Here is a 16,115-nt window from a genome sequence, read left to right on the forward strand (position 1 = left end):
TAACTTTGGTAGTCCTTCAGAATTTAGAGTGCCACTACCAAGTACCTTACAAGATTTACCATCTCCAAATGTGACTTCCCTATTTTTCAAAATCTTGAAGTTAGTGAGTATGCTTTTGTTACCTGTCATATGCCTTGAACAACCACTATAAAAAAAAACCAAGAGTTAGAAGCACATGTTCTAAGACAAGTAAAGGCAGCAAGACATTTGAATTTATTTTTCTTCACCCAAACTTTCTTAGGTGGAGACATTTTCTTCAAGGGCATTTGTCTCAAATTACCACGATGATTAAAGTAATTTTTGTGAAGAAAATTCAACAAGGTAAAACATTTAGGTCGAATATGACCTTTCACTCCACAGAAATTGCAAATTGGAATAAAATGACCAGTTTTTTAATTCTCGAAATTTCTGGTCTGTTTCTCATGTGTTGTGATAGATTGAACAGATGATGCCACATGAGTTTGAGTAATTCCTGCAGAAGGGTCAGTTGTCAAAACAATAGGAAGATTTCCAGAAATATAAATTGTTTTTCCTTTAGGTTTAGATCCATTTGATCATAACCTAGAAAAATCACAAGCTTTTTGACCTACAAGCAGAACATCATCCAAAACCATAGATCTATGAATTAAGCAATTTGACACCTTTCACAATTTTATCAACTTCATTAGACAAACGATTGATTTCAGAATCTTTAACAACAATCTCAATTTCATATTTTTTAACAAGAGAGTCAAGTTCTTCATTTATATTCTTGAGAACTTTGTTATTGTTTGCCATCAAACGATTATCTTAACATACTTTCAACCATTGATCATACATGTGTTTTGTATGATTCTTTCCAAGAATCCTCATCCAAATCGGATTCATTCGAATCACCATGGGAACCCTCATCTGTTGAAATAGTATTACTTAAACAAACAAGGCTCTCATTCGCCTGCACATAAAGAGGTAAGCAAGAAAAAACATAAGTTAAGGCAAGATTAGAATTTTCTTCCTCATCACTACTTTCAGAGTCTTGGTCACTCCAAGTGACTGCCATGACCTTCTTATTTTTCTTTAAGGTATTGGCACATTCAGCTTGAATATGTCCAAAACCTTCACACTCCCTGCATTGAATACCTTTTTTATTAGTAGATTCAAAAGGTTTTGAAAAATTACTACCTTTGGAGGATTTAGACATGTTTTTCTTGTTACCAATCTTTTTCATAAACTTCTTAAATTTTTTCGATAACAAGATCAATTCATCATCATCTTCCTCATCTAAGCTTTCCATTTTCTCTTTGGAAGATTTCAAGGCAATCGATTTCTCCTTCACAGCAATTGGTTTCTCTTGGCGGATCTTTTGATTAAGTTCAAAAGTTCGAAGAGATCCCATCAATTCCTCAACTTTCAAGGTGTCAAGGTTCTTTACCTCCTCAATGGCTGTGATCTTGGATTGAAACCTATCAGGAAGAGATTTAACAATTTTCCTAACCAAAACAGAGTCAGACAACTTTTCCCCTAAAGCAAAATATTCATTAGCAATGTCAGACAATTCTTCATAAAACTCAGTGAGGGTTTCTTTTTCAGACATGCGAAGGTTTTCAAATCTTGTGGTCAACATTACAAGCCTAGATCGCTTAACATCAGTGGTTCCTTCATATTGAGTTTGAAGGATTTCCCAAGCATCTTTGGCAGACTCACAAGATGAAATCAATTTTATATAACTCTCACCAACACCATTAAAAATTGCATGTAAAGCTTTATTATTATAAATTGACAATTTATCTTCTTCATTAGACCATTCAAGTTCAGATTTCACCTGTGTCTTACCGAATTTCAAATCTGTCTCGACAGGTGGTGTCCAACCGGTCAATATTGATCTCCAAGCCCTTTCATCAAGGGATTTGATAAAAGCTTTCATCCTTACTTTCCACTATGGATAATTTGTATCATTCAGCAATGGAGGGCGAGTTATAGATCCACCTTCTGCAAAGATAGACATTTCACAAGGCACAAAACAAATGGAAAAATACAAGATCGCACTAAGAGTTTAGTGACCCGCTCTAATACCAATTGAAATTCCGTTTTTAGTAATTACCAAATTAATTAAACCATGAAATAATTAAAATGCGGAATGGTAATTAACTGTTTACACAGATAGCAGTTCTGTCGGGACAGAATCTGAACTTGTCACGACAGAAACTTAACACAATAAATAGACAGTGCAAAAATTAAAGAACACAACGAATTTTTACAAGGTTCAGAAACCATTTCGGATAACCTACTCCTTGGGGCCACACCCAGAGAATAAAACCAATTAATAAATAATCACAAGTACAAAATATTGACTTAACAAAACAAGACTCCCTCTTGAGATTTGCCAACTTTGTTGTACTTCTTTTCACTAATCTGATTTTGATTGAAACGCTCAACCACTTGAACTCCCTTCAATGGCCAGCGAGTGCTTGCATCCTCTCGACGCAAGGCTTGTAAAAATCTTCTCCCGAAGACTATAAATGTTGTGTTCAAATTACAATGTGTATTCACTCATGAACATGGTATAAACTCACCACTAAAAACTAAACACACATATTTCTACAAGATCACATGAATACTTATGATCTTGAATACAAAGCGGAACTCTCCCAAATATTACAATTATGCTCACAAATTATGCATCTAAGAGTTCACTTTTCTCACTGCCTTTAGAGCCCTATTTATAGAGACTTTTTTCGTGCTCACAAAGCCTGAGAAAGAATTCTTCTAATAAAGACAAGAATCATAGAAGTTATTCTTGATTGTCGAAGAGTTGTCTTATTTAGAAGATGCTGATCCGACAGATGCGATATCGGTGGGGACAGCTCAGACCTGTGTCGGATCAAAACAAGCTCAAAAAGGAAACAACAATTAATGACATTAAGAACCAGTTTCCTGATTGCAATCATTGAACTGCACGAAAATATATAAGCAAATAATTCATAAACAACTTTGGGTAAGTACCGAATATTTGCAATATAAATCTTCAATTTATAAACAAAATGGGATAATATAAGCTAAATAAGGAAGCTCACAATTATCCAAAATTCACAAAATGGGAAAGTGAATTTCCAAAAATTATAATAAAGGGAAACAAACAATTCCGAAAATTATAATAAAGGGAAACAACTAATTCAACCAATTTATCTTTTAAGAAAAATATATTTCTATAAAAAATGCCAATTATAGAATTTACAGTATTATTTCCTAAAAATGATTGGTGTGTATTAAGTGATTGTGTGGCTTGTATTAATCAGTGGTTATCTTTTTTCCTTGATGTAAGTTTCAGGTTTGTTGCTAGGGAGGTTAATAATACTGCCCACTATTTAGTAAAGCTTGCATTAGGATTAGATAAAATTAAGGTTTGGCTTAATGTCAATCCTTCTCTTATTCATGATATCCTTGTACTTGATTCTTCAAATTAATGAAAGGATCATTTTATTTTATAATAGAAAAAACATGTATTATGCCCCTTTTATATTTTATGTACTTAAAAAGATAAAATTGTATTTAGATTTTGAACCAATCAAACTCTTAACTTTTTTTTTAAGTTAAGTTTCTCTTTCCATAACAGTACCACAAAATATGGGGTTGAATGCCCCAAAAAGTAGGCATTTGCTAACTTAGCATGCAAAAAGAGGGACCAAGCTGGAAAACCAATTTTTTTTATTGTTATTTTGGATTTTTAAAAGCTACATTTTGGTTGACTTAAAAAATAATTTAAGATAACAGTTGGTTATAACATTATTTTTAATTTTTAGCGAAATTTATATTTATATACCAAGAATCTAAAGTATTTACAAAAATATATTCAACCAAATTATTTACACAAATATTGGTGCCACCTCAACATAGCATACCAGATTTTGAAAAGAAAAAAAAAAAGAGAAAACCCGTTTCAAGAATTTTTTTATTTTTTCTGGGTTATAATACATTTTGGTTGCGATACCCATAAGACATCAATTAGTCACTTTTTTTTTTATTAAAAGCTTTATTTTTAGATCATATTATTTAAGTACATTTTTTGTTACCTCTAAAACTTATTTGTAGATATCTTAATATATCAATTAGTTATTTTTAGGTTATATTATAGTATCTTATTATTTAAAATACATTTTGGTAACCTTCAAACTTATTTCAAAAACTAATGAGTTGTCATATAGTATAATAAGTTACCATATAATTTATTAATAAAAATTAATTTAGTATACTACACGGTAACTTTAAATGAAAATTTTTAATAGACTTTTTTAGTCACTCGTGTAATTTACATGTCTTATTATTAAGATAATTTTACGTTACCTTCAAGTTTATTTTAGAAACTAATTAGTTATCATATAGTATAAAAATGTATTACTATAATTCCAAGTTACCATGAATAACTTATTAGAAAAAGATATTATCTAGTATAATGCAGAGTTACTTTTAAAAACTATATTTTCATTGCTTTTAAAATCATTTAAGATACAAATTGATTACTTTTGATATATGACTAAATTTTTTGGTATGCTACAAATTTAAAACAACCAACAAACTTAATGAGTTACCAAAAAGAGTCTTCTTATGTTCTATTTAAAAGTTGCAAAACAATATTCTAAAGAATCAATTTTAAAAAAGTTACTTGAAATGTTTATAAAATAGCTTTAAAGTTGTTTAGAATATCATATGGTATCTTTTAAATGTAAAATAAGAATACAAATTTTGGTATATTGATTTTTTTTTAAGTTTCAAATTTAGTTACTTTTTGGTTAACAAAATATAAATAAGAAACTAAAATGTTATTTTTTATTCTGGTCATCTTCTCCGGGAACAGCGAAAAAACATATACTTCCCACACATCAAAATGACTCCTTGAAGAGTAGGTCTCGATGGTACTACACTTGAGTCTAACCGACTAGCAGAGCGGCCGAAAAAGATTTTTGAAGTTAGGGAGAAGAGAGAAAGAGATAAAGTTGTAAAAAAACCAAAAAAAATATGTTAAAAACGTAATGAGAAACACGGTATTAATGTAAATTAAATAATGGATGATATTTTTGTGATTAAGTTATAAAAAATGGTGTGAAGTGTAAAATCTCCTTATTTTTAAGCAACCAACCAATCTAATTAGTTACTAAAAAATGTTTTGTTATGTTTAATTTAAAAGTTACCAAATAGTCTCCTAAACCCCTTTTAAAAAAGTTACTTTGATAGGTTTCTAAATGTAACTTTCAAATGTAAATAAAAATACAATTTTTGGTAACTCATGATATTTACATTTACATTATAGTTAATTTTTTGTTAACCAAGTAAAAAAAATACTTTTGAATCATAGCAAAAATATATGTTTTGGTAATAACTCATTGAATTTACATTTGAATTTTAGTTAATGTTCTGTTAATAAAATCGCAAAATCATGCTACTGTTGCTACGTTGAGACATCCTTGAGGAACGTGGAATGAGCCCCTCATTCGCCGTGCTTTTCTCCCTGAAGAGGCCACAACAAGCCTTTCGATTCCTTGGTCCATTAATCCATGTGTTCATTCCCTTGTTTGGCACCACAACACCAACAACTATTATACGATTAAAAGTGTTTATTAATTGGCAACTAGGAGGCTTAGGCTTTCATGGTGGAAAAAATTATGGACGTTGCTCATCCTGCCTAAAATTACACTATTTGCAAGGAAAGTAGTTAAACCTTGCTAAACATGGTCTTCAATTGGATAAAGTCTGTACTCTTTGCTCAAGTGGTCATGAAACCACCCTTCATGCATACTGGGGATGTATGAGTCTTAAGAGCACCATGAAATTTTTTCCCTATACAACTGGGAGAGAGCCGTGATATTGATTGCTTGGAATTCTTTCACACTGCTACAGACACCTTAGAGGATGATGAGTTGGAGGAAGGGGTGGTGCTCATGTGGAGAATTTGGTACAAAAGAAACAAAATGGTCCATAAGGGCTCCTTGCCATCCGACGAATTGACGTCTCAATGAGCCCTTGATTTTTTGGGCAGATTCCAAGAAGCAAATGCACGAATCAAACCGGTCCCAACCACTGCAAATGTTTCCCAGGTGTCCATTGGTCCCCTTCATAGTGTGGTGAAAGTTGATACTGATGCAACCCTTGCTCACGAGAAGAACAAAGTAGGGTAGGGATAGGAGTGATTATATGTAATGAATAAGGGGGTGTGCTTGCTTCAGGAGCTTATCCAATAGGGCAGCTCTTACCAAATTTCCCATGTTATATATAGTTATAAAAAAAATTGCTCAATGTTAACATTATAATTTTCTTAATTCTTATTCAATCTTTTTCTTTGTTTTTGTAATTTTTAATTATATTTTCTATTATTCTAATTTTAAAATAAAAATTCATATAATTTTTGTTAATGTAAGCTTTTATAAATTTGTTCAGTTTTCTTATTCAATTTTTATTTATTTTATATTTAGCTTTAATTCTATATTAATATCAAAAAGTTTAAAATAAATTAAAAATAATAAGATAGGAAACTAGTATAGAGGGCTAGCTACTTAGTTGTGCTATTGTAGCCCGATATCCCGCCAATTCGGAAACTTGGTTCTTTAAGGAAAGGCGCGGGATATCGATTGTTTCGTAGTTTTCAGCTCATAATATGCAATTTTTAGTTGCGACAGAACGAACAACTAAACTTTACGACAACTTTCTCGAACACGTTCACTTGCATCACATACATAAGTTGCTCTCTGAACCGTGCAATAGGGTCACCCATAACACGGCTCTCCCACTTGAGTTACCTTGGCCTGATCCGGGGAGACGTTTCAACAAAGGTTGCAGCAATTTGCCAATACACGCAAAGTGCAGAGATCAAATTATATATTTAATTCTACTTGTTGTAAGTTTGCTTTTAAAGGATCTTATAAGATTATTAGTCCTAAGAGCGTGTTTGTAACAAATTAGTAAGTTTGGAGACTGACAAAAAGAGAAATTGAAGAACAACTTGCCAAGACATGTAATCCAATATGGATACCATATGTACAAATAAGCCTTTGCATGTATCATGTGACTAAATTTTATTCGGCAAACCTATTAACCTAGTGCCACTTTGGTTAAGCTAAAACTATTTACTAAACAATTTGTCAACTAAAACGCGCTTTAATTAAAAGAGAAAAAAAAACTGAGCAATGAACAATTTGCCCTGATTCACAAGTAAAATCTGAAGTTCTCAGCTTTCAAATTCAGAGGGAATCTCTTTTAGTTTTTGGGTTTAATCAGCTTAACTAACCAAGGAAACGATTCAAAATATAATTGTATACATGTACATATGTGGTCTGGTTTGTCCAAGAAAAAACATGGAGCAAATTCGATATAATCTTGCCATGACCAACCAAATAATAGCCATTGTGTCCAAGTCGTAACCATAAGACGAATAGTTGTTTACCCAGAAAATTAAGAATTTAGTATAGGATATCAGCCAAGGAAAGAAAAGAAAGAACAATGCAAAGATAACATTTGAAACAAAGAAATTAAAAAGCCATCAATAGGCAAACGAAGTCATTTTTGTGAAACAAAATAACAAAGCAGTAGCCAAAAGTTCAAAAAATAAATAAGCAAATACATACTGTGAATATAATTATTACATGATACACATCCATTTACAACACGAACAAGAAAAGTTTTAAAAGAAGAATGTCTATCCAAATATCCAGAAACTTTCTTGGTTCAAACCTGTCAAGAAACATACTTCCATAGCAAATAATCCACAAACCACAATCAACAAACAGCAGTATGGTCACCCATCCATTATAAAACAACTAGTCCATTTGGAGTATGCACCCAAGCTATGCATGCTACAACAAAAAGTTGACAGGGAAAATAAATAATCGAATTTGCATATCTCATATGTTGCATCAATGTGTATGGGGATATCAACTTCATGTGTATGAGTATTGTACCAATAACCCTTCATCATCTAGCATTTTTGCTAAAAAATTTATTTATTAAACAACATTTAAATAAAGGAAATATGCCCTTTCTTGGTTCAAACTGGTCAAGAAGCATACTTCCATAGCAAATAATCCACAAACCACAATCAACAAACAAACAGCAGTATGGTCGCGCATCCATTATAAAACAACTAGTCCATTTGGAGTATCCACCCAAGCTATGCATGCTTCAACAAAAAGTTGAGAGGGAAAATAAATAATCGAATTTGTGTATCTCATATGTTGCATCAATGTGTATGGGGATATCAACTTCATGTATATGAGTATTGTACCAATAACCCTTCATCATCTAGCATTTTTGCCCACCCCCCCTCTCTCTCTCTCACTCAGAACCTAAATGTATCCAATATCAGCTTCTACAATAAATGCTAATGGTATCTTGTGAAGAAAAATAAAAGGCCTATAACTTGATTGTTTACTTCGACACAAAGCAATTAAGAGCAGTATTAATCTCTAAAAGATAGAGAATCGGGCAGTTAAAATGCAAAATGCCACAAAAGTTTTGAAGAGTAGATAAATGCTTACCCTTTTTTATGACTATCAATCAAGCAGCAGTGTCTTTGTCTTTGACAATGATAACTGGGCTTTGGGCATGATTGGTGCAATAGTTGCTTACACTTCCCAAGAACATCCTAAACAAATACAAAATCATAGTTAAGCATAATAAAGAAGCATTTCGCGATTGAAAATCATACTTTTGGACCACTTAATGAGGTTACAAACAACTTGAGATTGAATTGCATAGCACATAAAGTATGCTAACTCTTATCTAGCGAGTCAAAGTTGTAACCTTTTAATGGGACCAAAAGCACGGGACCCCATCACAAGAAGATCAGCATTCAACTTCTCAACAGCTTCACAAATCTTCTCTTTTGGGTCCCCAATAACAACTTCAGTTTTCAAATTCCGCTGCTATTTATATGTACAATAAAAAAAACTTTCAATACTCAAAACTTCAAAAAAATAAATAACAAATGAATTTTTTTTTTGGACATAATAACTTTATTATTATTGAAAGATAAAATGTATAAACTGAGGAGATAATCCTCTACCAATATAAACTCTTTGGCATGTCTAGCCAAAGAGCATGCAAAATGCTCTCCGAAATTTATACAAAGAAGTTAACATAAGTTAATTAAAGAAGTTCAATAACAAATGAATTATATTAAAGCAAAATAGTTATAAAAAAAAAACACCCATACATTCTTCTCGGAGCAAATCTTGAGAGCGTGATCAAATACAACCTCCGTGATTCGCCTCTGGTGCGCCTCGATTGCGGCAGTGATCGCCGGAACCTCCAAATCACCTGAAATTTCCCCCCAAAAAATTACAATGAATAAATACGAAACTATTATAATAATCACAATCTGTTCTAATTTTGAAAAGAAAACGCTTAACTGGGTCCACCAAAAGGGATGGCACCGGGATTTAGACCAGTGGCGATGGTCGGCGGGGACTGAACATGAAGTATGACGAAGAAACCGCTGGCGGAAGCGGAATCGGAGTCGGAATCAGGGGCGCGGAGCTTGAGATTGTCAAGGGCCCATCTCAAGGCGCCCATGCTCTCTTCGCTGCCATCGACGGCCACGATCACGCAACCTAGGTTACCAGGAGCCATGGCTGACTTGATCTCGATTGACTCTGCGTTTCCTGACCCTAGACTGAATATTGAACTGTAAATAATTGCGAGGAAGAAGTATATTGACTCCTGTGGCGCGCCAAAAGCCAGTCGAATTGAATATTGAGTTATGGTGGTACGAAAGCGGAACTACTTAATCCACGAGTACACCATTACCAGACGGTATCGGGTTGTTAGAAAGAAGAGGACTCTCACTGCACAAACAGGCCCGTTTTTGTTTTCTTAATATGGGCTTTGAAGTTGAGATACAGACTCACCTTAGCTAATTATTTACGAGGAATTTACATGTTTATGGGTTTTTTTTTAACAAGTTTACAAAAATATGGTTTTAATTTTTTTTTTCATTTTTGCAGCAATGAAATAAATTCATTGAAAAGAATTATAATGTCTTACAACCTATAAATCTATAATGCTAGATAGAAAATGAGGGATTTTATCTAGCCAAACAAGTACACCATCCACCCAAAAAGTATGCACTACCAATTCATAAACAACCTTATCGGTTGTACGATGGCCATGAATCAGGGACATTTTTGAAAAATTGGACAAAAAACTTACTATATGCTCTAATAAAACATTAAGTCATTGAAAAATGATGATCTCTTAGATAAAGTAGTCATAGTTGCCAAATAATCCGTCTCGACATGTACAAAGAAAGACTAAGATAAATACGCCAATCCAATGCCACTCCTAAGGGCACACATTCAGCTTGTATAACTATAAAGCAACCTACAAAACAAATCAACAAGTAAACACTACGTTAAAAATTAAAATAATAAAATAAAGACTACAAACTAAATTTTATCATTGCAATAAAATAAAATACAGTACAAGAGAGAACTTATCTGTTGTAAATGTTGTACTCAAGCAAAGAGGTCCACCGTTATCTGAAAAACACACAATATTGAAATCGGCCAACACAAGAAGAACTTTCCTCTTCTCGTTGTCGTCCCCTACGATTTCGAAAAATACACAATTAGACATCTACCATTATCAATCTTAAATCAATAACTAAATGGAATAAATTAAAAAATTAATAGGTAAAAGGCTTATCTATAATGTTAACTTCTGGTCCGTAGATTATCTATCAAAATAACCAATAACTTAATTATAACACAATAACATCAAATAACAAATAACTAAGAATTGACATAATCTCTCTCATAATGTTAATCACAATTGATATACTTCCACACCATATAAATAGATCAAGGAATGATAAAATAAATTTGACATATAGTCAAAACCATATAATATAATATTGTTACACCCAAATTTCATGAATAAATAAACAACCTCGAAATGTAGGTTCGTAAAAGAGTAAGCTTGAGGTTAACAAGTATTGGCATTATACTTGTACAAATAAATACGAAGTTTTAGTGCTGTAACACCCTACGTCACTATGACTGCTTCTGGAATGATGACTGACCCTGCAAACCAACACGAGTCTTTCCAGCGTGCTGTGTCCTCACTCACACGCATCCTGGGAAAACTTTCCAGGAGGTCACCCATCATGAGACTACTCCAGGTCAAGCACGCTTAAACTTTGGAGTCCTCAAGTGATGGGCTATCGAAAAGAAGATGCATCTTGTTGGCATAGGTAGTACCCATCAATTCATTTAAGTCATCTTCAACTATGTAGCCCCATACCTACACACTCTTAGAATCATCACACTTGACCTTCCCCAGGCGATGTGAGATTGCACAACTTTTTACTCGCTCTTTCCCCCTACGGATCACAGGATTTCGACTGTCACAATCACCCTCCCTTAAGGGTCCGACATCCCCGTCGGCCACACTTCCGGTTGGGTCAAGGCTCTGGTACCAAGTTGTAACGCCCTACGTCACTATGGCTGCTTCCTGAAATGACGACTGGCCCTACAATCCAACACGAGTCTTTCCAGCGTGCTTTGTCCTCACTCGCACGCTTCCTAGGAAAACTTTCCAGGAGGTCACCCATCATGAGACTACTCCAGGTCAAGCACGCTTAACTTTGGAGTTCTCAAGCGATGGGCTACCGAAAAGAAGATGCATCTTGTTGGCATAGGTAGTACTCATCAATTCATTTAAGCCTTCTTCAACTGTGTAGTCTCATACCTACACAGTATTAGAATCATCACACTTGACCTTCACCAGGCGATGTGGGATTGCACAGCTTTTTACCCAGTCTTTTCCCCTGTGTATCACGGGATTCCAACTACCACAAGTGTCATATCATCAGCACTCGAGCATGAGTTGCAGGCTCAAAGGCAGAAGTCTCCTCCAAAAGGTTGAGTTCTAAGAACTAGTCGAGTAAAGAGGTGGCGACATCTGGAGTAGTAAGCTCGAAATTACGTGATCTCGAAAGCATGTCGAAGTTGTGTTCAAGCTCAAAGACACGTTAAACATACACACAGAAAAACTGTTAGGAAATCCCTATTTCTTTGGGATTAGGTTAAATCGTGTATTGAATCCCTATTTTATGGGAACTTTATTTAAATAATGCATTTAAGTTGTATTATTATTACTCAAATATTCATTTGAATTTAGATTTGAATATATGTTATAACTTCCCTAAACTTGTGGGAAGATATTCTTGTAACCAGGTCTATAAATAGTCTGGATCTAGTTATTTGTACTCAGGCACAGAATTGGACTGAGAAATGCTTTGTGATTATTTCTCTTTCTTGAAGCTTTAACGCAGACTTTAATAAAAGTGACGCGTGGACGTAGTCAGATTTTAACTGTTGAACCACGTAAAAATCTCTTTATTTTCTTTTCTTCCTATTTGATTGTTTAATTACTCTATATAATTTAAGTTGACGAAAAACGACATCAATAGTTTGGTGCTTTTGTTGAGAGCATTAAGCAATTCTTCCTACCGTTTAACATAAAGCTTCTCGCTTAGCAACAATGGCTGCCTTGAACATTTCTGGAACCAGTGGGTGATCTCTACCCCAAATCCCTGAGGAGCGTACTCCACAAACTGAGGAGCATCCTCGAAGGCCTGGTAAACAACCAATTATGGACCAGAGTCCCGATGAGGAGAGTGCCTCATCGTCTCCTAGAGAACGGCTTGGTCAAAGTTCTAGACCTAATGAGCTGGATTATTATAATCCCGAAAGATATGTGCCAGCAATTGAGCTCGAAAATCGTAGGTTGCGTGAACAGTTAGTCGAAGCTGCACGGCTAAATGAAGAGATGGCAAGATAAGCTACTAAAGTCTAGGCAACTTCGCGGAGGACCAGGGGGTGACCTCGAGGGAGTACGGCTACTAGAATGGTCGAACAGAGGGCCTAACAGGCTCAACCGAGGCATAGGGAAAATACTAGAAAAAACAGGCCCAAGGGGTCATCTCGGAACCCTACCAAGAATAACCCGGCTGGGGACGCTCCTGCAGATCTTGGGAATAACCGAGCTATTAGGAAAATATGTATTTGCCTAAATGGAAATAGGTAAGATAATTACAACTCTAAACTAAATATTATTGATTAAAAAGTGTTACAACTCTATGACAAAAATTACATGTAAATATAGAGAAAGAGGTAGAAGATGATAGAAATAGAAGATACAACTCTAAGACAAAAAGATACAAATAAACTAGAAGTAGTAGAATGAAAGATATAGATGAGATTACAACTCTAAAACAAAAGATACATATAAAAGAGTAAATATAGAATAATAGAAGAAATGAAAAGCAATAGAATAAAAGAACAAGAATAAGAATAATGAACTAAGAACTCTCACTCACACAACCAAAGTGAAGAGTGTTGGGGATCACCAACTTGAACAAGGTTTGAAACCTTTGTCCAAAAGCATATTTCCCCCTAACTCAAGCACTAAGGGATCTCTCACAGATATTGGAAATGCTTTATAGAATATTCAAGCCTCGAGGTGTTTCTAGCCAAGTGCTTTAATGGATAGAAATGTTGTGTCTTTCAAGTGAGCTATAGGCTCCTATTTATAGAGTTTAGAGACACCCTTTGAATTTCAAATTCCACCAACCCCATGGCTGTTACCAATGTTTAATTGGATTAATATGGAATTAAAAATGAGATTTGGGAGTTATTTGGGTTTTTTGAGCCGTTCAACAAAGATTAAAAAATTGAAAAATTGGTTAGTTTTTGGCCTGTGGCCGCTGCTAGTGGCTGCGGCCACTAGTCTCTGTCCCACAGGCCGCGACCACCAACATTCAGTGGCCACGACCACCGACCAATTTCAGCACTTAAAAAGGTGTTGTTTTTCCAAACGGTTCCAAACCCTCCCAAATGATTTTGTAACTCCCAAAACACATTATTGGGGTTAAAATCATATCTCTAACAGCCATTTCACATATGGCTTTATGAAATTCATCTCAATATTGTGTAACAACAAATTTACACAATAAAGGGTAATATTTGGAAGTTACAAATTTGTAACACCAAATATGTTACATTATTTGGATATATCTCATATATCTAAATATTGTAACTCTCTATTATATGTTACAATATGTGACACTCTTTGTCACATTTATTTAATCTAAAACATTATAGTATAAAATAATATAACACGAGCTCCTCAGATAACTCGGAGTGATAACCCAGATTCTGCTAGAAATAACCCTGAGCCTGCCAGTCTGAACAATGTAAGGCTGCCACCCTCACCAATCAGGCATCCTCCTTCGCCAATTGAGCATCCTTCTCCAGCACGGGCTGTACCTCAGCAAGCTTCCAGCGGAAATCGAGCTAAGGAGAGGGCACCTCAAAGGCCTTCACGAAGTGCTAGAAGTGGAAGTCGAGACAGACGCCAGCGAGCTTAACCCGAGCATAGGGGTGAACGCGAGGCCTCACGGAAGGGCACATTAGGAATATAGACAACCCCAGCCATCAGGGAGTTCTATGTCGAGGTCACGAACAACCGGGATAAGGACACACATGGATAACCCACCTCGTAATCAAGCCCACAACAACAGCAACCTGGGAGAAATGACAGTTTTCTTAACGAAAGTCAAGATCATAGCAGGTCAGTGAATGTTTATAACACCGAGCCTAGGCATTACGAGAACTATCCGAATGATTATCCTGATCTTTGAGACCACCTGAACCAGAATCGGAGGCAGTTTAGCCAGCCAACCTTGGACCTGTGGACACACTTAAATGCCTGAAGGGAGTCTCTACAACCAGTATATGGAAATCAGTACAACCCTATGCTGCGGCAAGAAGCTGGAGTTCCAACGAACAATAACTAGCTACCAGTAGTACAAGCTCCCCCTCCGGTGGATTTGGTTTAGGAAATAATCAACCAACTTGAGGAAGCATTCAGGCTCCTTCAAGAAAGAAAAAATAAAGAAAAGGCTTATGATTTTGATGAGGAGCTTGAGCCTTTTGCCCCTCACATCTCGAATACACCAGTTCCCAATGGTTTCAAGATACCCCACATGGCGTCGTACGATGGGACTACCAACCCAGGCACCCACCTAAGCTTGTTCAACATTGTGATGCGCGCTAGCAATGTTGGATATGAGCTCAAATGCATGCTCTTCCCCACTACACTCACTAGACCAGCGAAGAACTATTTTGACAAGTTTCGAAGAAACTCGATCTTGTCTTGGGAACAATTTTCTAGGGAGTTCAAAAAGCAGTTCCAAGCTTTAAGGAGTATCAAGCTCAAGGCTTCTGCCTTAACAAATGTTAGATAGCAACCAAGTGAATCACTGAAGAGCTACCTAGCGAGGTTCAATATAGAGGCGACCCGAGCTTCCAATGTTGATGACAGTTGTCATCTTATGGCAGTATGAGCTGGAGTAATGTCAGGAAGTCCTCTTTGAGATGACATGCAGAAGAAGCCTGTGAGGACAATATTCAAATTCACCACTCGAGCCCAGAGGTTTGTCAATGTGGAAGAGGCGAGTTTGGCACTTAAATTAACTCTTCCATCCTGAATAACTACAACAACAAATGTTAACTCAACCACCACCTTGGCAACACCCTCCACAGTGCCACCTTCAAGAGATAACCCTTCTAAGAGAAAGAAGACTGAAGGGAACAACCCTGAGGATGAGGGGTGTAACGCCCTGGATAACCAAGACCGTTACACTGTGTGTTTAAAATAGTGTAAGACTTACTAACCAAGTCATTTAAATAAAAATGTGTATCTAAAGTCATAAACAGGTTAGGATTAAAAGAATGTAGTCATTAACAGGTCGTTTTTATTAAAATGAATATTTAGTACATGGGATCCCAAATCAGGGTTTAAAAGATGTATTTACAAAATTTCCAAGTGTCATAAATAAACCAAGCCACTTTAATGGCAAAATACACATTTTAGGTTTCCGTCCCTGCACAATCCCTCGACCGTGGAGATCGAGCAGCTGACAATGTACACCTCACCCCCAGAGCTCTCCAACCCATGATTGATTCATCTTACCCTTGTCTTTAGCTGCATCACGTAGCACCTGTGAGCCGAGGCCTAGCAAGAAAACCATATAACAGAGCATTATCAATAACATTAATCAAATAACTCACAAAGCATAACCAGAT

General features: G+C 35.4%; 1 protein-coding gene across 3 annotated transcripts; it reads right to left on the reverse strand.

Annotated features, from left to right (window-relative positions):
- Positions 1-7,476: 7,476 nt before the first annotated feature.
- On the reverse strand, positions 7,477-9,871 carry LOC133803474 (universal stress protein PHOS34). Of its 3 annotated transcripts, none has more exons than XM_062241530.1 (5): positions 9,375-9,871; positions 9,179-9,282; positions 8,767-8,885; positions 8,502-8,608; positions 7,477-7,820 (listed from the first exon to the last, which is right to left on the reverse strand). In XM_062241530.1, exons 1-4 carry the CDS (start codon positions 9,592-9,594, stop codon positions 8,521-8,523), a joined length of 531 nt encoding a protein of 176 aa, XP_062097514.1. In that variant the 5' UTR covers positions 9,595-9,871; the 3' UTR covers positions 7,477-7,820; positions 8,502-8,520. The 3 variants fall into 3 exon arrangements, with proteins under 3 accessions (XP_062097514.1, XP_062097512.1, XP_062097513.1); XM_062241528.1 differs by having other exon boundaries at positions 8,767-8,888; XM_062241529.1 differs by lacking the exon at positions 7,477-7,820 and adding an exon at positions 7,834-8,143 and having other exon boundaries at positions 8,767-8,888.
- Positions 9,872-16,115: the final 6,244 nt, after the last annotated feature.

This window comes from Humulus lupulus, chromosome X (genome assembly GCF_963169125.1).
Source record: "Humulus lupulus chromosome X, drHumLupu1.1, whole genome shotgun sequence".
NCBI classification, from domain to species: Eukaryota; Viridiplantae; Streptophyta; class Magnoliopsida; order Rosales; family Cannabaceae; genus Humulus; species Humulus lupulus.

Bases quoted from the DNA above. Each gene is read 5' to 3' on its own strand.
- LOC133803474 (XM_062241528.1), bottom strand. From the start codon at position 9,594: ATGGCTCCTGGTAACCTAGGTTGCGTGATCGTGGCCGTCGATGGCAGC. The intron at 8,889-9,178 runs GTATGGGTGTTT...ACATATAAATAG, and splicing joins AGATTTGCTCCGAGAAGAAT to CAGCGGAATTTGAAAACTGA. The intron at 8,609-8,766 runs GTTACAACTTTG...GTATTTGTTTAG, and splicing joins GCTTTTGGTCCCATTAAAAG to GATGTTCTTGGGAAGTGTAA.